Source organism: Gopherus flavomarginatus, chromosome 1 (assembly GCF_025201925.1).
Source record: "Gopherus flavomarginatus isolate rGopFla2 chromosome 1, rGopFla2.mat.asm, whole genome shotgun sequence".
Classification (NCBI taxonomy): domain Eukaryota; kingdom Metazoa; phylum Chordata; order Testudines; family Testudinidae; genus Gopherus; species Gopherus flavomarginatus.
The window spans coordinates 66436635-66460149 of NC_066617.1; the positions used below are offsets into that span (position 1 = coordinate 66436635).

A 23515-nucleotide genomic window follows, 5' to 3' on the forward strand; every position below is an offset into this window, starting at 1 on the left:
GGTAATACAGAACAGCCATTTCTTGGGGTGCTAAACTAATACACAAAACTTAGGTATATTGTAAGCATACCTAACTCAACTCACGTACATGGAAAGAAAAACAGTGGTGTTTCTTCAAACGACTTCAAAGCATTTTCAGAAATACAGCTCTTCTGCACCCTACCTTAATATTGAACTTTCCTCCAACATTGTACAAGTATTTCAGCTAGAACTTAGATCAGATAATGCTCCATTTTGGCTCTGGCTGCAGAGGAATTATACTGAAACAATTATCCACTTTAAATGAAGGTTGAAATCCAGTAATACGGGATTGTGTAAGATGTGAAGTTGCACAGGCAGATGTAGAAGTTAAGCTTTCCTCTGACTGCTTGAATATAGGCTAATCTCCATGGGGCCTAGACCTCAGTGAGACTTAGAGGTTGCTTTAAGTGTACATGTCATGTTCGTTGTAGTCATGTTCTTCAAACCACCTACCTATATTTTGGAAAGCAGTAGGGTGCTCATTTGCCCTTAAGAGCATGAGAAAAGTTAGAACTTGACTACAAATCCTTAGTAGTACAGAATACTCATGGTCATTGATTAACTAGGTAACGTACACCCCGTTTACCATGAAATCAGTGTTTGTAACTCTACCCTCTAGTAGCCTGCTACACACTAGAAGTTCCCTAGTGTGCTTTGACCTACCCTTCTTTGAAATGGGAGTATGTCAAAGTGTGCTAGGAATTTTAGTGTACCGCAGCAGGGTCCACATTGATACTGATGTCATGTCAGGCTAGGCTGGGGTATATTTACACCCCAGCTTGTTTGTGTAGGCAAGAATTTCTGGGTAAGCCACAAGGTATCTTCTATAGCTGGCAATCTTATGTATGAACTATTTTGATAGAAAAGCTGACACTTAGGTATGACTACTGGCCTATGCTCTAGGTACCTGACTGGGTCCTTATCCAGATACAAGTATAAATGCACTTAAACTTGTTATACTAGTTTATCTAAAGTAGTTTAGAAATGGGTATAATTAAAGCAGGCATAATACTGTATACAACTGCCTGTGAACACATTAACTTTTGCTAAATTGGTATTAACACAATCTTAATTTTGTGACAGCTAAGGTTGTGTAAACAGACACCACACCTACCCAAAACCTGAAAAACATGGTAGTAAGTTAAAGGGAAAAAAAATCTCCTAGATTCTTTGCTACCTTCAATGGGCAATAGCATTGCAATACTTTCACTTCCCTTTCCACATACTGAAAAGCCATACAGCATGGCCAACCTCAAGAGATCAAATGTCATGATATTTTAATCTCTCCTGAATCTATTAGGTAAAGTGATTCTAGCCCCTGCTGCTGAAGCTCACTCCCCACTGTCTCTTTCCCAGCAATTAATCCTCCCAATCCCTATCCACCCTACCCCAACCTCTGTGCCTCCTAGGATTCTTCACCCTCTTGTTCTGGGAGCCACAAGGGGGAGGATCAGATGTGCCATCTCGTCCGTTTCTTATAGCAGGGGTGGCAGCAGTGGAGCTGCTGTGAGAATGGTGAGACTGCTGGTTTCAAGCACAGCTCTATGTTGCCAGGGGGCTGGATCATCTTATGTCATCACAAGATGAGCTCCAGCACTTTCTAAAGAGTTGGCAATAGTAGCAATATGTACCTCAACTTCAAATTCACTTAAGAACTTTACCAGCAATGTTAACAGATTTTAACATAGGGAAAACTAATCAATAAGGCACTTCAACCAGTCTGAGTGTCTGCCCCAGGGTTTTGCACCAATTCAACATCACTTTCTAAGCAGGATTTGGATGAATGCCAACATTCCCTGCAGGGGTAAATCAGTCACTTTTTCTTAGTGATCGAGCTTTTAAATGGGCCTGCAGCTGCTCCTGGTAGATGGAGAATTAGGTTCAGACATGGTCACTATTAGGAAGAGCTGCAAGGTATACTTTTTTTCCTTAGGTCTTCCCAAGTGATTAATTACTAGAGACATTGAATATTTCATTAAGACCAAAAGCAATAGTCTTAATTTAAGCCTTGCAAGGTGGATAGATACCAGAGCTCTGGGCACTAGAATGTTCTAAACTAGGCAGCAGACTTCTAGACAAAACTACCTCCCTTCAAGATGTTCACAATTTCAGTTCACCATAAAAAGGTATGAGAGTTTCATAGTAGACAATTTTTATTTTCAAAAAGGTGCAGCAGTGAACAGGGTCCTTTGAAGGGCACTTTCTAAACAAAACAGTTATGGTACAATAGAGAGCAGAAATTAGTAAGTCCACAGTGAAGTATAGTCAGACACTGTACAAAGGAGGAACAAGTTAGGAATACATATAGAGTTGCACATTAAAAAATAATTTAACAGCCATCTTCATTGATTCAGCAGTATTACAACCAAATGTCTGTATTTGCCTTGTGTAGTGGATCAATTTAAACAGATTTAGACATTACCAAGTTATTTTAGTCTGAGACTACTGCCCCTACTATAGATGATTTAAGATTAGCACTCAAGGGGACAATGATCTGTGAAAGCAACATTTACTCCCTGACATACAAGAAGTCAATTTCCTGGCCCTATAAGCACTTATCAGATTTCTTCACTCATGCTAAAGTGACAATACTTTCAGTTAAGTGAGTAAGGATATTTGTGTTAGTAGATGCAATAGTTTGGCTTCTGCTGCAATGTTTTGCAGAATACAGTATCTGCTTAGTCAGATTAGACTATCAATAGAAACAGTTTACATTTACAAATGACCTATAATCACATTTGATATGAAAGACTAGTGCTTAGTAAGGCTTCTATTCATTTTCAGCTATTAAATGGCTCAAGTAATAAGGTGCAAGTGGACACAGCCATGTTCAACCAGTTATTAAATGGAACATAGGAAGGCTCAATTTTTGAACCACTTGTGTTCTGGAATTTGGTCTAGCTGTAAGTTAACTGAAGTAGCATGCTATTTCAGTTTTCAAGAAAAAAGTGAATATTGATCATTCAGGAGTGTGAAAATATCCATAGGATTTATTGCAGCCTGTGGAAAAAAAAACACTGAACAGTTAAATCAGAACAAAAAACAGGGCAGCAGTTTGTTACTGTCCTTCCTTCAGCTAAGCTAAAATGCATTTCCAGTGCACATTTCTTCACAAGTGTTTGCATTTTTGCTAAGTCACAGCAGGACTGATGAGTAGAATGTAGTGATGTGAAGGTTTTCTGTGGTAAATTATTAACTGGCCAACTTCAGATGTGGGTGTGGTAGACTCATAGTCAGTTGAGGAAAAAGGCAATGTAAGGGAACAAGTCTGGCTGCAACTGAAATGACTGACCCGTATTTTCTGCATGAAAATACTAACAGCATGTTAAGTTAGGGTGAAATTCTTCCCGCTGATCAGACTTACTGTATATTCTACATCAGTTCTATACAATCAATCAATTTCCATGTCAATGAGTTAGAGGTAGAATATGCAAGATACATCGTTATCATTAAAGAGTAAAATTCTTCCTGCTAACCAAATATACCATACCAGGAAACGTGGTTATATCAAATTATACTTTTGGTCATGATTATATACTAGCTTTTTCTACAAAGAGAGAAAGTGTCTACTTAAGAGACCACCACTACACCACTGTTGCAGACAATGACAACCATTGCATTGTGGACACTTAGTAAACATCACACTGGAACTTCAATTCGATGACCAGCTAGAATAGTTTGGACAGAGATGCTCAAAGTTTAATGCATACATCACTGACTGAAGATTTGCCTCACCAGACCCTTCACAACCTACAATTAAGTACAGCCACCAGCAAGTTTAACTAAAAAGCAGAACACAAATCTAAGTATGGTAGTGTTAGACAAATATTAAATGAGTGTTTATATCACTATTGGCTTGGTCAAAGAATAGGAGCAAAAACTTGTTGCAGGACCTAACAGATGGGTAAGGAAAAAGGTAAGATGCCAGGGAACACACTGATTAGGAAGGAGAGGTGTTTGTAGAAGAGGCCAGAGACATCGAAGTGGGATAAGATGTTCTGGTGAATGGAGGAGAAAATAAGTTGAAAATCATAATTATGGTAGATAAAGAAAATGGAATATTTCAAAGGATCCAAGTAATTTAATGGGAGGAGACTGAAAGTAGTGAGGTGTTGTAATGTGCCTTGAGAGAAACAGCCTCTCAGTATGTTCCCTTAGTTTTCCCCAGGCATCTCTAATGCCTCTGGATCAACAATAAATATGTTCAGATTTGGGAGGCAAAATTAAATCTGTTCACCATATGATTATGGATGGAATCAAGTTTACCTCCTGTTGGAAGTCACACAAGGAAGGAGGATGAGTAGCAGCTGGTCAGGTTTGTCAATACTGAAGTAAAATGTAGTCAATACCATGTGTGTAAGTGTTGCTTTTACCAGATTCAAGAAGCTGTAAAATGGGGTGTACTTTTTGGTTTCTGAAATTAGATCTAGATCTATTCTTATGGTTCAGCTATCTGAAATAATAATACTTACTTAGCATAGGGCTTCATCTACTTGACAATGCACCAATTCAGGAAGTACCAACTCTTCTGACCTAAGGATATTGTTTTCTAAATGCATAAGTAGATATATTAAAAACAAACAGTAAATAGCAACAGCTTAAAATGAGGAGAGCTTTAATTTGACAATGAAAAATATGTAATATCAGTTTTTTCCTTAAGCTACAGTTCAACTGCCTTCAAGCAGGATGATTTTCTTATAGGATCCTGTGAGATCAAGATGATAATTCAGTAGGTTTCTAGCTGTTGGTTTGGTAAAGTATTTCTATGGAGACTAATTTAGTAAGCTTGCTGGCTCTTGAATTTAGGTGATTTTCTAAGTTTAGAAAGGCAGTCAATATTTTGAAAATGCAAACATCACTTATTAATTCCATATGAGTGTTTTTAAGGGTGAAAATAGTGTCATCAGTAAGTTGAAGACAGACAACTACCTCCTCACTCAAATACCAAAAGCAGTAACATACCAGAATCCTTTGGCATGAAGGGCATAACGGAGGTAGTTTTCAGCACAGAAGCAGCTCTCTGGCAGAGGCACTCAAACTGACCTAAGTAGTCATCCTACCATGATCTCTGCTAAGTGAGGATTTGTGATTTTTATATTTCGGGAGGCAAAGCCAATTTAGCTGTATGCATTAGGTCAATCTGAAATGTTCAATTATTCACAAGGTACTTGAGAAGGCTGGAGAGGACATGCACATGACAATTACTGTGGTGCCTATTTCTGTGTTTTCTGATGTTTACTCCTGTTCAGATTAGTGAAGCAAAGCTGGTCCATCATGACCAATATACAGGCACTCAGTTTTATTCCAACACTTCAAATTAGTATTAACATATTAATAAAGCCTATTTCAAAATGTGTTATGTTAAAACTTAGAAGTAAGTAGTTACCACTGTATATAATAACCCGTTATAATGTTCTGAATTGGAAACAGTCTGAAAGAGTATCCTTGTGTCTGAAAGCTGCTTAAGCAGACCTGTGAGATGAATATTTTTACTGCTCTAGTTTGAAATTGAGATTATTATTATTATTATTATTATTATGTACAGTGCTTTAAAGTCTGCAAGATGGACAGTTTCTACTCAGATCCCTATACTCTGTCTTATACTCTCCCATGCCATACTATGGTAGTTTGTTCCAGCTTAACTTAAATTACAGGTGTTCAACACTGCTCTTAAACACTTTGCTTTTAGGAAAGTCTGTACAAGAGTGAATGAAGATGGGTGAAGATTTCTGTGCAATATGTCCTGCCCTGGGTTAACATGATTCAGTTTATAAACTCTGTCTTTATTCATACAAAAACAAAATAAATCCAAGTCAGATTTATAGGTCACAAGTCAACACTATACCTCTGATATAAAAAAGTATTTGAAAGACAAGGTATATGAGCAAGACAGATTAGCCATGTCTGACTGTTCAAAATTACAGGTCAGTTGTAAAAATATACACTGGGCACAAGGCAGCCCTCTAAAGACTAGGGATTCTGCCATTCCCCACTGATAAAAGTTTTAACAAAACCAGTTGATTGAGTATTCCCGATGTAATTATTGTAGTTAGATACAGACAGACCTGCTGGAGTCCCTCTGAAGAAATGAACACAGGAAGCCGACTGAAGAGGCTGATAAATGCTGTTACAGAGACCTTGTGGAAAGTTTGTGAGCCCAAATACCATGACTGAACATTAGGCGTGGGTCAAATCTGTACCTAAGAGTGGGGAGAAGGATCTGCGTGAGCTATATTTAGATCAACGATTACCAGCAACCTAATAGATCTAACATATAGCACTACAGCGGAATGGCAGCCTCCCTCAGCAGAGCACAATACGGAACTAGTTCTCCTCTACCAGACAGTGCTACAACATTTCAATTTAGTCACAAACCAATACTTCAGAAGTTGACAAAAGTCAGTGTAGTGGCACTTCTAGCAACAGTGTAGATGTTGCATCTAAGTACAACACTAGGGCGTATCTGCAGTAGCATTACATATGAATAAAGGAAAAGCATGTCCAGGAGCTGCATTTTCAATATTTTGCAGTATTTACAGCAGCAAAATGTTATGGCAGTTTAGCATGTAAATGCAAGCCTATTTATAAATAATAACAGCCTTTTAAGTGCTGTAAACATTCTAGAAAAGTGTTTTGAGCTCAAAACAAAGCAGCAGCTTTCTAACTGGAGAGAAGGCAGGTGTGACTGACTCACACAGATGGTTTTGTTGCATGATACAAGCTCTGTTTTCATGGCAGTCTGACAGTATTCCTTGTTTTGAATATTCAAGACTTGAATCCAAAGAAGTAGTAAGACAAGACTAGCAAATACTTTAGTTAGAACGTTCCTGTGTGGAGCAACACACAAAGCTTTTAATAAGCTGCAAGTGATTATTTCCTTATTTAACCCATTGTTCCTTTGATTGGTCAGCACAGCTGAAGAGCTCTACAGGCAGCACTCTTTTCAAACCAACAGCGTCTGATAAAGTTACCTGGAAAGGGGTGTTTAATGACACCATTGCTGAAGATACATTTGATATGTCCTTCGTTTATCATATCTTACAGCCACCAGGTACAGTTAATTTATCTACATTTAGCCTTTATAGTCCCAAGTTTACATTTAAATTAATTGACACTAAATTATAAAAGTCTAGATGGAGTTTCCTGGATGAAAAATGCAATACTAGGTCTGAGACAAAACATTCAGCTTTAGAATTTAGTTTGTCCTATACCCAGCTTCCTTTCCATTAATACAGTCTCCTCCTCAGACCAAATGTCTACACTGCTTGACAATTTCCAGGGATTTAAGTTTAAAAGCATTTATGGCACCATTCCTTTAGAGAGAAGGGAAGGCCCTACTTCCGAAAAGAGTAAAACTTTTGAGTCTTATGTCAAGGGAACTGATTTTATAAGACACAGTCCTAAACTGCTACACAATTGTGAATGATGATTCCAAAATTAAAAGCTGAAATAGTCAAAAAAGGTTACCCTCGGTCAAAGACACCTGGTGTGCGACAAGTTGCTCCTGAGCAGGACTGTAACATCATTAGTCGATAGTTCATCTTCTCTAAAATTTCTTGATCTATTGTTTTAGCAATGTTGGTAAGCTGGTGTGGGTCTGCAGTCAAGTTGTAGACTTCAACAAACACCTGTTTTAAGTGGAAAAAACAGTTCCTGTACTGTATTAAATGTCAATGATTACAAACAGAATACTTCCTACACAATTAGTAGGGAAACATGTTGGTAGAGCAACAACTTATTTTCTACTGCTATGTATTATAGTTACATTATATCTTCAGATAGCCTGTAGTGCCCACTATGTGCTAATACTTACTAGACAGCCATGAAATGGACCCTTCCTTGAGGAGTTCACAATTTCAGGACAGTCTTGAGGGGTCAGTGGCAAATTAAAATAAGGCAAATATTTAGTGAATTATCTACATGTCAAATATTAGGTTTGTCATCATATGAATGGAGCCTAAGGCAAGCACATATAGGTAATAACTAACACTCCACACATATAGCTCTGGTTAATGAAACTCCCACAGAGTACATCTTTTTACCCAGACGACACTGCATATAACAGAGAATTGGACACAAGTGTATTATGTAATCTCCAACTAAAACAGTAAAACCTTTGTATGGTCTGCTTAGAGATTCACAATATTTACTGTTTTTTCTTAAGAGTTTATGTGGCAGTCTGGTGATGGGTTAGCATGCAGTGATGTAAGACACTGGTTCAAAATATACCTCTGACCAATCTGTGGGACAGTAAAGGTTGGACATGCCACAAGAATTCAACCAAAGCATGTGTGCAATTAAATAAGCAGATTAGATCAATTTTGAGGTCTGCCTTTAGGAGGGGTAGAGCACTCACACAGCTCCCCTATCAGGGAAGAAGGGCTTGATCATGGTTGTCAGAGAATGGGAACAGGGAAGGGATTTAAGAGAAGAGCTGAGACTTTGGGTGCACTGTTTACACTCCTGGTGGCACCACACACACTAAAGTATTTCCATGGGATAACTGAAGACGACTGTTCATGAAGCTAACATCCTACTAATGAATTTTGCTTCTAAATGGAGGGAAAGTCTGTGTCCTAATGAGACAGATCCTAGTAGGCCAATTGTCTTAAATCTTTCGGGAGAGCTGGCTCTGTCATTTTCAGACCAGCCAGCTGCATTCCTCCAGTGTAAACAGCAATCAGCCTATTCAAATGTAACGTGTTTCGTCTCTCCTCTATGGTCATGGCCTGAGTTAGCTGTAGAAATATGATCTCCCCATCAGTAGGCTTTAGACCATTTGGAAGTGCTCAAACACATTTTATATGCTACACTTTTCCACCCAGCCCCCTTGATCTCCTTAGGGAGACATGTACTTTACCCCTCCCTTAGCTTTTGTCTAGTGGGATCTCTCGGAAGCAGGAGCAAGTCATTCCCCAATCAATGATGATGCACAAAGCTCACTGGAGGATGCCCTGTAGTGCAGGAATAGGAGTCCCAATTTGGCATTGTAGTGAACACAAAGATGGCAATTTGTTAGGGATTCGTAAAGCATTGTATGGTTCCCGATTCTTCTTGGCAGTCCTAACCAGGCAGTTTGAACACACGGCTTGGGACAAATACTGTTACCTTATTTATCATGTGACAACATGCTGCCCCATACCAATTGCTCCCCAGCTGTTAACACTTAGCAGTTTACCTCAGGAATTAAGCAATTTAAGACTAAGAACTGCCTAGTCTTTTGCTAAACTGAAAGGAGTTGATGACAATGCATTACAGGGGAAAGGTGAAATTACTGTTTTGCTGGCAAGGCCACACACTTGCACCACTTGAGAACTTGCTAGGAATGTGCAGTGAGCTCTGAAATACGTGGCTAGCCACCAGTTTAGTCTATGATCTACAATAAAGTTGTCTCTGTCATTTAGATATGGAGGACCAAATTCAGCCCTGCTGCAACTCCTACTTAAGCTCCACTTACACCAAAAGTGAATTTGGCCCTAGATAATTTAACCCTCATTTCCCCCTCATGATCATGCAGTATGTTTTGGTTAACTACTTCCACCAATAGTTAAAACAACTGATTATTTAGCCTACGAACCGAAGCTACAGTCTCATTTTCAGAGTAGTTTATGCCAACCTTGAGAGCAGATAACCTTTGCATGCAGACATCAATGGAGTTACACAATAATAGATGTTAATTATCTCAAATACTGAGAACTGCAAGAGAATTGAACATTTAACACACTGTGCCATTGAAGTAAGTGAGCCAGAAAGTATTACCTCTCGGTCATCAAATTCACAGTACTGCAGATCCCAAGAAGTTGACAGTGTCCTCACACAAGCATACGTATTGTTATATGAATCTTCACACACACAGTCTGGAAAACAATGCTGTAAAGAAACAGAGGTTAAACAGAAAAAGGGAGAGTGAATATTCTTTTTTACTTCATATGGTGAAACTGAAAGCAACAGTTCCCTACCCAGAACTTGTACCCGCTGAAGCCAGCTGCAAGTAGTTCATGGACACTAGACAGAATACTGAAAACTAAATGTTAAAAATCCCAGGTAGAGACAGATGGAACAAAAATACCAGTTTTTCTAAAAATTAGAAAGTATCACTGTCAGGGAAGTTTTTAAATGGGAGATAGTGTCTTTGTATTATTTTTCTGGTGAATACATACAGTAGCCCAGGAAATGAAAACAATGCTCAATACCCCAAACAGGCTACTTAGACACACAGTGGGAAGAATACCATAAAACAGAACATTGTGGTAGGGTCTATTTACAGTAAGCATTAGTATGACAGAATTACAGAGCACAGTCAGAATGTCGCCACCTACTTACTGGCTTCAAAATCAATATTTGATTGTGTGATGAGGGCATCAGAATTGCAGATGTAAAAGATCATGGCCCTATGTTGCAGCCACCATCTTTCCAATAAAACAGACTAACACAGCTACCCCCTGATACTTGACATCTTTCCATTAGGATTCTGGAGGCACTAGTTATTTTAAAATCAGAGAGGCAGATGTTCAGCCATTCAAAACATTCTACTCTGAACCAGGCATGTTTTACTCAGAACAGGCATAGCTTCTACTGATTTACAGAGCAAGATATAGTAAAAAACCCTATTTTAGCATTGGGTATTGAGGAGTTCATAAAACTAACGTTCATAAATTGATCTTGAAGTTACAACAGATACTATGCTTAAGTTGCAGTACAGTACACTGCATTGCCTTCTTGTCCTTCAAGCCACTACAAAGCAATTTCCAATGTTCTGAAGGGACATCAACCTGTTCTTTGATATACCTTTTATTGTTATTCCCCCCGCCCCCACTCACTGTCAATAAACGGTTTGTAAAACTGGTTGTTTGTAAGACTCTGGTGTTTGTAACATCGAGATTCTACTGTCCTGGAAATAAATCCAGATCTCCCACATCACTGGAAGACACAATTTCTAGGCTACTAACAGACCTCATTCTGAACTGTGGTTTTAGTTTAAAGCAATTTCAGGAAACATTTACAAATAATTCATGCTTAAATTCCATTCTACTTACAGTAACACCAGGTCCCAGGGCAGGGCAGGTAGGATCACTGCTGTTATGTCCTTCTCCTTGGTACTCAATCAAGACATCTGATCTCCAGGACACATTTTTGTCGCCTCTCTAAAACAGAAAATAGTACAATTTACTTTAATTGTTAGTTCTTCTGACAATGCCATAAGTAAAAATCATGCATGCCTGAGATTACATACTCCTTGCTGGATACATAGTAATTTAAGGCACATCCAGTGGCACCAATACAAAAGCATAATGAAACTTGGTGAAAATGCGCTATGTAACAACTGGAGAGATCCAGTCCCAAAAACTGATAAGTTGGTTTAGGAAGTGGATATTTTGTTTTGTTTGAAGAGAGAATGCTAATGACAGTTCATATATAAGCTAGCACTAACTGAAGGATTATGATCATCATTAAGTACAAGCCATGTTGCCAAATACTACTAAATTATAACCCGAAGTCTCTAGAAAAAGGTTTGGGTTTTTTTTTTTTTTTTTTTTTTTTTTTTAATATAGCCTCTTCCTTTAGGAGTATCACTACAGATGAAGAATTACACAAGACAATCAGAGATACTTGCATAAAAGGGCACACTCAACTGGAAAGCCAATCAGTGTATTTTAAAAAGGGTTGAAAATTTTAAATCCCTCCCACATGTGCAGTTTTAGAATAATTTTTAAAAAAGGCACGTAAAACCTATACAGAGGTGAGCAGATTACAGAAGAGGAACAAACTACACAAAGTACCATCACAAATGCACGCCATAATCTGACAGAAGTCTAACACCCACAATCTTTGTTATTTGTAACAGTAGGTAGAACTTTAAGTCAGACATGAGATTTAAGTTGATGTCGTTCCTTTAAGGTTTCACTAGCTAAACCTTATACCACAAAAGTGCATTGGTTCTAAATCATGACAACTCATTGCAATTTCTTGAAGGCTACTTCCAATTTATAGACCAGGTATAACAACAATAAAGTGATCAGCTACAAGAAGTTTCATTTAAATAGGTTTCTGCTCATCTGTAGGAAAGATTAGTTCCCTCCCCCACCCCAGTCAGTGGGGAAAAGATGACTAATATCCCACTTATTAGGATTTAAATAAATATCAAGTGGGCATTGTGATGTTGCACCCCATAATGCTTTATGGAAATATACTTATGAGTGTAAATATGCCATAACTAGAATATGTTTTATGCTAGATATACCATGAGTGTAAATATGACATAACTAGAATATGTTTTATGCTAGATATACCATGTAACATATCTCTGCAAAGGTTATGATCTACTGTATATATTCATCCTAATTGTATGTGTGTATTATTTTTGTATTCAAAGTTATGAATATTAGCTATGTACTTTGATTTTACGCAGCCTCAGTGAAGCATTTGGTCAGCTTTTTGAGAAAAACTATTCTCAGTAAGTGCCCAAACACTTAAGCTGACAATGGACTCAGATGTGGATTCAAGTATCAGACGGTAGCTGTGTTAGTCTGGATCTGTAAAAGCAGCAAAGAATCCTATGGCAACCTTATAGATTAACAGACGTTTTGGAGCATGAGCTTTCGTGGGTGAATACCCACTTCCTCAGATGCATGTAATGGAAATATCCAGGGGCAGGTATATATATGTGTGCTAGCAAGCAAGCTTAGAGATAACGAGGTCAGTTCAATCAGGGAGGATGAGGCCCTGTTCTAGCAGTTGAGGTGTGAAAACCAAGAGAGGAGAAACTGGTTCTGTAGTTGGCAAGCCATTCACAGTCTTTGTTCAATCCTGAGCTGATGGTGTCAAATTTGCAGATGAACTGAAGCTCAGCAGTTTCTCTTTGAAGTCTGGTCCTGAAGTTTTTTTGCTGCAGGACCAGACTTCAAAGAGAAACTGCTGAGCTTCAGTTCATCTGCAAATTTGACACCATCAGCTCAGGATTGAACAAAGACTGTGAATGGCTTGCCAACTACAGAACCAGTTTCTCCTCTCTTGGTTTTCACACCTCAACTGCTAGAACAGGGCCTCATCCTCCCTGATTGAACTGACCTCGTTATCTCTAAGCTTGCTTGCTAGCACACATATATATACCTGCCCCTGGATATTTCCATTACATGCATCTGAGGAAGTGGGTATTCACCCACGAAAGCTCATCCTCCAAAACGTCTGTTAGTCTATAAGGTGCCACAGGATTCTTTGCTGCTTTTTCAGATGTGGACTGGCGTCTCTCAGAGCTTTCGGCTTTTAAAGAACTGAGTCATGCATGGATATGCGACTTGCCCATGTGACTCCAAAACTCCTTGTAGCTGTGATTCTGCATAGAAAAAAAACACAAGGGGTTTCCACCCACAAGAGAGACTAAGGCCAAGGCCTTGGGAAACCCCTCCATTTTGTCTTCAGCTGGCACAAAGGATAGCCTCTCCACCCCAAAGGGAGGCCTGAAAGAAACTGGAACAAAGGACAGTAACTAAAGGGGTGCGAGTGATTGCTGGACTCTGATTAGGAGGAAGTCTAGTCTGTAAAAGAAACTTATTGGAACATCTAAGGGTGAGATTTACCTGCATTTAGTTTCTTACTGTATTAGGCTTAAACTTGCGTGTTTTATTTTATTTTGCTTGATAAACTTACTTTGTTCTGTCTGTTATTACTTGGAACCACTTAAAATCCTACTTTTTATATTTAATAAAAATTTTTTACTTATTAATTAACCCAGAGCAAGCAATTAATCCCTGGGGGAGCAAACAGCTGTGCATCTCTCTCTATCAGTGTTATAGAGGGCGAACAATTTATGAGTTTACCCTGTATAAGCTTTATACGAATAAAACAGATTTATTTGGGGTTTGAATCCCATTGGGAACTGGGTATTGGAGACAGGGGCACTTCTTAAGCTGTCCTCAGTCAAGCCTGAAGCTTTGGGGGGACATGGTTCAGACCTGGGTCTGTTTTTGTAGCAGGCTAACTTGTCTGGCACAACCAGGCAAGGTACTGCAGCTGCCAGGGAAAACGGGCTCAGAGGTGGTTCCAGCACATCAAGTGGCAGTTCCTGTGATCCAAACCTTCACAGGCATAATTTTGTCTTGGTCACATATGCAAGTCTTAGAGCATGTCAGAATTGAAGAGCCAAGTAGTACAACCATCGAAACAAGAGTCATTCATTACCAGTAGCGCAACTAGTCAAAAAAAAGCTTTCCATTTAAAAAAAAAAAAAAAAAAAAAATAGTGATCCTCCTTTAGGAGGGAATTTCAGAGTTTATTGGCATGTATAAGCAATGAAATGCTATACCTGCACCTTGTTACTATTTTCATTAGGCCAGAAGGGCTCTGTGTAAAAATGCCATGAGGAAGAATGGAGTTGGAATGCACATCTTCCTAATCCATTTTAGGAAACTTTATTCGCTCTGAAGAATAATCTGCATAAGAGTGTCAAACAGATAGCTAAGGGTTAATGTCTCTTACATCTGGAAAGAAGTAACCTGAAACACCTGACCAGAGGACCAATCAGAAAACAAGACTTTTTCAAATCTGGATGGAGGGAAGTTTGTGTGTGCGTCCTTTGTTTTTTGGTCTTGAATCTGTCCCTCTTGGCTATGGGAAGGATTTTTCTGTTTCCTGCTTTCTAATCTTCTGTTTCCAAGTTGTGAGTACAGAGATCATAAAACAATAGGGGTTATTGTTTTTTTCTTTTGTATTTACATGGTGTAGTTGCTGGAATGTTTTGAATTGTATTCTTTTTGAATAAGGCCGTTTATTCATATTTCTTTTAAGCAAATGACCCTGTATTGTCACCTTAATACAGAGAGACCATTTTTATGTATTTTTCTTTCTTTTTACATAAAGCTTTCTTTTTAAGACCTGTTGGAGTTTTTCTTTAGTGGGGAACTCCAGGGAACTGAGTCTGTGCTCATCAGGGAATTGGTGGGAGGAAGAAGTCAGGGGGAAATCTGTGTGTGTTAGATTTACTAGCCGGACTTTGCATTCCCTCTGGGTGAAGAGGGAAGTACTTCTGTTTCCAGGACTGGAAATAGGGAGGGAACACCTGGAGGGGGGAAGGGAAATGGTTTATTCCCCTTTGTTGTGAGACTCAACGAATTTGGGTCTTGGGGTCCCCAGGGAAGGTTTTGGGGGGGACCAGAGTGCCCCAAAACACTAATTTTTTGGGTGGTGGCAGCTTTACCAGGTCCAAGCTGGTAACTAAGCTTGGAGGTTTTCATGCTAACCCCCATATTTTGGAGGCTAAGGTCCAAATCTGGGAATAGGTTATGACAAAGAGTAATCTGCAAATTGCTTGGTTACTAATCCTGAACCCTTACCAGAAGCGGCAACAGTGACATCCCATCCATCTGTGTCTTGTTTATGTCAAATCCTGCGATATCCAAAATAGTGGGACCTAAATCAATGTTTGCAACCAGCATCTGGATGGTGGTGGGAAACAAAGTGTTACTGACTCACAAAAAGATTAACGTTCTGAAACTGTTAAGTTTTAGTGCAGGTGTCGGCAACCTTTCAGAAGTGGTATGCCAAGTCTTCATTTATTCACTCTGATTTAAGGTTTCATGTGCCAGTAATACATTTTATCATTTTTAGAAGATCTCTTTCAATAAGTCTATAATATATAACTAAACTATTGTTGTATGTAAAGTAAATAAGGCTTTTAAAATGTTTAAGAAACTTCATTTAAAATTAAATTAAAATGCAGAGCCCCCGGACCAGTGCTCAGGACCTGGGCAATGTGAGTGCCACTGAAAATCAGCTCACGTGCCATAGGTTGACTACCCCTGTTTTAGTGTCTGTCTGAACAAGAAAGCGAGGTCCTTTTATACTACAGAACACTGTGTTGCTAGACCCCTTTGCAACATATATGCCCGACACTGTCTGATTACTACGAAAGAATATGAAGACCTATATTACTGCACCTTCACTTATAATCCTACCTTGTTTGTCTGGTTTGGTTTGATGCCTGGTCCTCGAACTAGCAATGGAACTTTAATGTCAAACTCATAGAGCTGCCGTTTGTCTATTGGCAAAGAAAATTGTCCTAGAAAACATTAAGAAAAGAATGAGACACCACTTAATTGTGGTTTAATTTATAAAAGGGGGCTTCACGTGACTCAGGATCTGGCCTTTGATTAACAATGACTTGTTTAAATGGATCCTTTATCTTGACCTTATATACACAGACCCTTAGTCCATATTCACCCACAGATTTCCTTTATTTCAGTCTATTACTGTAGTCAGATTCTGATGCTGTACAAGTTGGGCTACTTGTACAACTTCAAATTTACATACAAGATGACAGAAGGCAGCTCGAACATTGAGAAAGGAAAGAGATGCTATAATGAAATTCACCAGTAAAAGTATCTTGGTATTTCAGAGCAGGAATGGAAGAAAGGTCTATATTTATACATATCATTATTACATTTTAGGGACAGAACACCACTTTATAAAATTCTCTGAAGATGAATGGCACTGTAGGTTTGCAGTCAATTAGTTTAGCCTCATAGCACCGGAGGAATACAATTATTGTCTTCATTTCACAGATGAGTAAATAGGGGCAGAAGTTAAGTAACTAAGATTTCAGCAAAAGTTTGGAGCAGAATTGCAAAGGACAAGTATACATACCAGTATGGAAGCCATTGTCTGAGGTATAAAAAATGTAAGTAGTATCTAGCTCTCCAAGCAATTCCAGTTTCTTCACCAGTTTCTCTATCAGATCATCTACTGACAGTAGTGTTTGCCATCTGTATGGGAGCAAAAAATGTTCCAATTAAATTGTATAGTATTAGTTGTAAATGGGCATTTATATTAGGCTACAAATTGATTTGGAATTCTGTTATGCACCCTAGGCATATCACGTCTATCACCACAAACCTCTGGAAACAAACCAAACATATAGCGAGCTCCATTTTACAGTATGAGCTACAGCCATTCTAAATGAGACACAGACCTTCTGTTTTGTCTTATTCTGCTTTTGTTGGTTTTACTCTGTAGTGCCTGAAAGGTCAAAATGCAGATTAAATGTAATCTTATCTAGAAGTAGCCACAGTCCATTTCTGAAGTAATGCAAACTAGCATGTTAGCATCACAGTGTTCTCCTGCAAGGTCACCAGTTTATAAAAGCAGAACTAAAGTGTTCCTAAAAAGTATGTCATGCTGTAAACAGTTTCTATATGAGGTGATTTTTTCTGCACAAAAAGTAGCATGGTCTATCCACTTCTTCATATTGCTCCTGCAATTCCAGGATCCGTTATTCTGATGCTACTAGCAATCTTCTCAGCAAGCAGAACTCATGATAGAAAAGTGGTATGTTTGGTTACAGGAGTAGTGACTCTCCACAAAGTACTTAGATTCATTACTTCAGATTAACCAGTCAGATATTATTGGGTTCTGATGTCTCCCAGCATTCACTCAGTGTTTGATTTAAGATTTAATTGCATAATTTTACCAGCATGCTTTATAAAGCAATGACCTGAAAACCAGCTCTGAGTTTTCCTTCTCCAAGATAGCAAGCTCTACCCTGTCAACATGTAAAAAATACGGTTCTACTACAACAAATTTAAAAAGTTTTGTTAGCATTTGTTTTGTAACCCTCTTTTCATTAGCATTTAGCCTTACAGCAAAGACGGAGAATAAAGAGGAGACTAAAAAGCTTACTTAAACTCACACACAGTAGTTAGCTATGCCTTCATATCGTGCATTTTTAGCTGCTGTTGCCATCTGTAATGTATCACAAGTACTAACTGAAAAGTGCCCTAAAATATCACATCTCCCTCTATCGAGAGACTACCCAAGAATCCTATATGGTTAACCACTAGACAGATCAGCTCTGAAAACAGGTAAATTGCTTTGTTAATTACCAGTGAATTTAAAGTAAGATTTTACTCTGATTCTTTGCCAGTGAATTGTGGAAGAATTTGAGTTCTTCTGAGACAGAGGGGGAACTGTGGGAAGGCAGTGGAAGATTATCAGCATTTAGCCTTCATCGTCACTGCAAAGTGTACCAGTTACCAGCGCAAGTGAAAGCAGAACCCAGGCTCTAACTCACAGTCCCAGCTATGCCAAGTAGCCCCAGTTGAAAGCACCATTAAACTTGTGAGAGAGGTGTATAGTTATGGGAACAATACCAAGAAGCTAACTCTGCAGAGGAGATATATGTATAGTATATCCAGGGGGCAGTTCTGCTGAGTAAGATACTCTTTCTTCCACGACCACTTGTTCACTTTTTACTTAGCATACAGAGCCAGTACAACTAAAAGGAGGCTGGTTCCTATGTTTCAATCATTTACATTTGTCTAATAACTTACTGAATTCAATGGGACTGCTCAAGTGCAAAATCAGAACCTTTACTTTTGACAGTATTATACAAAGAGGTGAGAACAGACTCAGATCCAAGGTTAGCTGGCTGGGGGAGCTAGACATTAAGATATTCTCTAACTTGTTAACTAAGCACATTTGATATGAAAGTCATTGAGAGAATGACTTCAGTGCCTTTTAAAAAAACAAGCAAAAAACAGATTAGATCACATTAGTCTACTCATTTTGACAACATGAATGCATTTTACTGTCTTGCATGCACTAAAATTCAGAGAAACTTGGAATGAGACCAAGCAGGACTTCCCATGTCTCTGTATGTTGAATGACAGTAGCAGTTAGATACAAGAGATTTGTATGGTCTAGCAGACTACTTATAAATCTGCCTACCAAAAAAGGGGTGGGGGCATGACTCTACAGGCAGCACCCAGAGAACTACTGCAGGTAATTTAACTCTTATGATGAGACCTGTTACACATTTTAAATCAGCTCATTTTTGTTTCTCATCAGAATAGCCTCTGGGCTATTAGTCTTGCCAGGAAACCTATTAAATGGTCTCAAGCAGCAGTTCCTACCTTTTTCTAAAAGCATCATCTAGAAACTGTATTGAAGAATTAGTCATCGGAGTCTTTGCTTGTCGGATTAGCCAATGCTTGTCCTAAAAGAGAACACATTAAGATTAGCACAGAAACATAAAAATGACCTTTTTTGTTAAGTTCTAAACCTTCACTGAATTGTTAATTGCAATAGTAATAGTTTGAGTGAAGTATTTGAATTATTATGAAGTATTTACATTAAAATAGAAGAGTAACTTGTGACTTTAATAATAGAATCATAGAACTGGAAGGGACCTTCAGAGGTCATCTAGTCCAGTCCCTTGCACTCAAGGCAGGACTAAGTATTATCTAGACGGGGGTGGGCAAACTCGGGCCACATCTGGGTGGGGAAATTACATGCAGGGCCATGAATGTAAGGCTGTGGCAGGGGGTTGGGGTGCAGGAGGGAGTGGGGGGGGTTGGAGGCGTCGTGCTGTGCAGGAAGGGGCTCAGGGCAAGGGGCTGAGGCACAGGAGGGGTTTGGGTGCAGGCTCCAGCCCAGCGCCACTTACCTTGAGCAGCGGTGCACAGTGGGGCTAAGGCATGCTCCTGGTCTGCCCTGGCCCCATGTAGCTCCCAGAAGTGGACGTCTCACGTGCATGCGGCCCCTGGGAAAAGGGGGCAGGAGTAGAGGGTTCTATGCATTGCCCTCGCTTGTGGGTTCCCCCCCGAAGCTCCCATTGGCTGCAGTTCCCCATTCCCGGCCAATGGGAGCTGCGGGGGACGATGCCCGCAGGTGAGGGCAGCACACGGAGCCCTCTGCTCCCCGCTCTCCCAGGGACGTAGTGCCAACTGCTTCAAGGAGCAGCACAGGGCTAGGGCAGGCAGGGAACATACCTGAGCCCTGCAGCACCACAGAAGTGGCAATCCTGTAGGCTGGATCCACCTCATGGGCCATAGTTTGCCCACCCTGATCTAGACCATTCCTGACAGGTGTTTGTCCAACCTACTCTTAAAAATCCCCAATGATGGAGATTCCACCACTTCCCTAGGCAATTTATTCCAGTGCTTAACCACTCCGGCAGTTAGGACGTTTTTCCTAATGTCCAACCTAAACTTCCCTTGCTGCAATTTAAGCCCATTGCTTCGTTGTTCTTTACCTCTGAGGATAGGACAATTTTTCTCCCTCCTCCTTGTAACAACCTTTTATGTACTTGAAAACTGTAACATCCCCTCTCACTCTTCTCCAGACTAAGAAACCCTCCCTTCCCCCCCCTTTTTTTAATTTTAAATCTTCTCTCATCGGTCATGTTTTCTAGACTTTAATCATTTTTGTTGCTCTTCTCTGGACTTTCCCCAATTTGTCTTTCCTGAAATGTGGCATGCAGAACTGGACAGAATATACCAGTTGAGGCCTAAATCAGTGCAGAGTAGAGTAGAAGAATTACTTCTTGTGTCTTCCTTACTATACTTCTGCTAATACATCCCAGAATGATGATCGCTTTTTTTGCAAAAGCAACACACTATTGACTCATATATAGGCTGTGATCCACTATGACCACAGATCCCTTTCTGCAGTACTTCTTCCTAGGAAAGTTATTTTGCATTTTGTACGTGTGCAACTGATTGTTCCTTCCTAAGTGGAGTACTTTGCATGTGTCCTTTGAACTTCATCCTAGTTCCCTCAGACCATTTCTCCAGTTTGTCCAGATCATTTTGAATTTTAATCCTATCCTCCAAAGCACTTGCAATCACTTCCAGCTTGGTATCATCCGCCAACTTTATAAGTGTACTTTATGCCATTATCTAAATCACTGATGAAGATATCAAACAGAACAAGAACCAGAACAGATCCTTGCGGGACTCCACTCATTATGCCTTTCCAGCATGACTATGAACCACTGGTAACTCCTCTCTGGGAATGATTTTCCAGCCAGTTATGCACCCACCTTATAGTAGCTCCATCTAGGTTGTATTTCCCTATTTTGTTTATGTGAAGATCATGCGAGACAGTATCAAAAGCCATACTAAAGTCAAGATATACCACATCTACCGCTTCCCCCATATTCACAAGGCTTGTTACCCTGTCAAAGAAAGCCATCAGGTTGGTTTGACATGATTTGTTCTTGACAAATCTATGCTGACTTATTTATCACCTTATCTTCTAGGAGTTTGCAAACTGATTGCTTAATTATTTGCCTCATTATCTTTCCAGGTACAGAAGTTAAGCTGACTGGTCTGTAATTCCCCCGGTTGTCTTTATTTCTCTTTTTATAGATGGGCACTACATTTGCCCTTTTCCAGTCTTCTGGAATGTCTCCCGTCTTCCATGACTTTTCAAAAGATAATTGCTAATGGCTCAGATATCTCCTCAGTCAGCTCCTTGAGTATTCTAGGATGCATTTCATCAGATAGCTCACTTGTCTAAGTAATTTTTAACTTGTTCTTTCCTTATTTTAGACTCTGATCCTATCTCATTTTCACTGGCACTCACTATTTTAGATATCCAATTGTCACCAGCCTTCTTGGTGAAAACTGAAACCAAAAAGTCATTAAGCACTTCTGCCATTTCCATATTTTCTGTTATGGTCTTTCTCCCCTCATTGAGTTCAAGTACAGGTGGGAGTTAGACTCAATTTTCCTCTTAGATCATGTACCTCGAGAACTATGACAGTAGGGCGGTGTAAGTTTCTGCTCAGTTTGAGAGGGACCCTATAGTGTATGTTCACATGTTTCCTCTTAGATCATGTACCTCGAGAACTATGACAGTAGGACTGTGTAAGTTTCTGCTCAGTTTGAGAGGGACCCTATAGTGTATGTTCACATGTTTCCTCTTAGATCATGTACCTCGAGAACTATGACAGTAGGACTGTGTAAGTTTCTGCTCAGTTTGAGAGGGACCCTATAGTGTATGTTCACATGGTATCTAGAAGTGAGTCTCCAAGCTTGAGTCCACTGATGTCTGGTAGCAGGGGTTGCACTAGCATGCAAAGAATAGCTGTGCAGACATTGTGGCTTAGGATGGAGCTTGGACTCTTAAGCCCAAACCCACCCCAGGCTATTTTCAGCACTAGCACAAGACTGAGGCTCACTACCAGATGCAGTGTAGACATACCCACAGGGAGCAGAAAGTGCCTGGGAATCACTTTAGCGGCCTAGGAAAGAGAACTGTGAAGAGAACTCTGCCTGGAGAAAGGGCTGGGAAGGATAGCAGTTGCCTGGGGAAGACTCTCTGGACTGAGACCAGTGATGATTCTCTACTTGGCAAGGAGACAGGAAGGAGTCCTGCAAGGGTGTAGTAGAGAACTGCTAGAAGAGCCCTAGGAGATTGGCAACATAAGAAACAGCCTTAGGATAGTGGAGGAGAGTATTTTTGGGCTTAGAACAGATTGCTGCTGAGGCCTTTTGACACTATCTAGAGTGGTGATGCACAAACCCCCTGCACTGAAGGAAAAACTATTGAACCCCTGCAACAGGAACAGTAGGCAGACCCTGGTACAAGGAGAGAAGGTAAGCTCAGGCACTTAGGGCAGGAAACTATCAGGGCCCTGCCACAGGGTGAAAGGATTTTATAGCTTTTCATTTGGACTTAACCCCAGAAGGAGAAGGCTTCTTGCTTTGACCAAAAGGCCAAATTATCCTCCCAGCCTGACCATTTTCTTTGGTGAGAAACTGAGGTAACAATCATGAACCTGACTAGGACAGGTAAGCCACACACTCCAGTCAGAATTGTGCTTGTTGCTATACACACAGGAAGAAAATAAGTCCTGAAAAGCTTGCTATCTGAAACCAATACTAATGAAAAGTGAAAGAAAGAGACAAAATCAAGTGTATACAAGTTGTGTAAGTTTACACTTTCAGTTTCGAGGTGTAAAGCAACCGAGATCAGCAGAGCTGATTACTTGTTATCCTAAACTACAGCCTGGATTTCGCTTGAGCAGGGTCTTCTCAGTGGTAGAACTTCAGCTTTGCAAATTCCTCCCCTAGACTCAATCTGAGGCTGTAAGAACTCCTAATTACATGACTCTCAAAAGGATTTATGACCCTTTAGATTCCCCGTTTATCTATTTTTGCCCAGACTGGGGAGGGTTTGGTGCTGGAGCATGGGGCAGAGCTAATGAATCCACTTTATAACTGAGTTCAATTGTGTGCAGCACCCATGTATCTTTTTGGCAATTGTTCGTTTTCTGTTATTTAAACAAAACACTTAAATGCTTGAGATTTAGCCAAGCAAGAAAGCTGATTTAGGATAATTAAGACCAAATACCCAGCCTACAGTTATAGACTTGACCAAGAGACCTAAAGATTTATTGAGGAGCTGAAAGTCTTCCTCTTGTCCTGCAGTACTCTGCTCTTCTTAGTCTTACCTCTCCAACCTATTTATGAATTTAGGCCACATTTACAAGATTATTACTGAATTTAACTGAGTTTAGATTAACCAATAGTGAAGGTGAGGGAGTGGGAGGGTCCACAAGGACTCATTACAACACCCTGTTGCAAATTAAAGAAACAGTCTCACCTATTACAATTCTGTCAACATGCATTTGATTGTTGAGGACCACATGCAGCTGTTTCATTTCAGTCTCTAGCTGGGACTAGGGCTATGTCTACACTACAGTCTATGTTGGCAA

At 39.8% G+C, this 23515-nt stretch overlaps 1 protein-coding gene across 1 annotated transcript in view; it reads right to left on the reverse strand.

Moving 5' to 3' along the window:
* Positions 1 to 5783: 5783 nt before the first annotated feature.
* GNS (glucosamine (N-acetyl)-6-sulfatase) overlaps positions 5784 to 23515 on the reverse strand; it is a 30751-nt gene continuing 13019 nt past the window's right edge. The window contains exons 7-14 of the mRNA XM_050923756.1: positions 18924 to 19006; positions 16660 to 16778; positions 15972 to 16075; positions 15351 to 15452; positions 11058 to 11165; positions 9781 to 9891; positions 7489 to 7649; positions 5784 to 6221 (exon numbers count right to left, since the gene is read on the reverse strand). Coding sequence (XP_050779713.1) covers positions 6149 to 6221; positions 7489 to 7649; positions 9781 to 9891; positions 11058 to 11165; positions 15351 to 15452; positions 15972 to 16075; positions 16660 to 16778; positions 18924 to 19006 — 861 coding nt within the window. The 3' untranslated portion in view covers positions 5784 to 6148. The remainder of the gene's footprint in view (positions 6222 to 7488; positions 7650 to 9780; positions 9892 to 11057; positions 11166 to 15350; positions 15453 to 15971; positions 16076 to 16659; positions 16779 to 18923; positions 19007 to 23515) is intronic.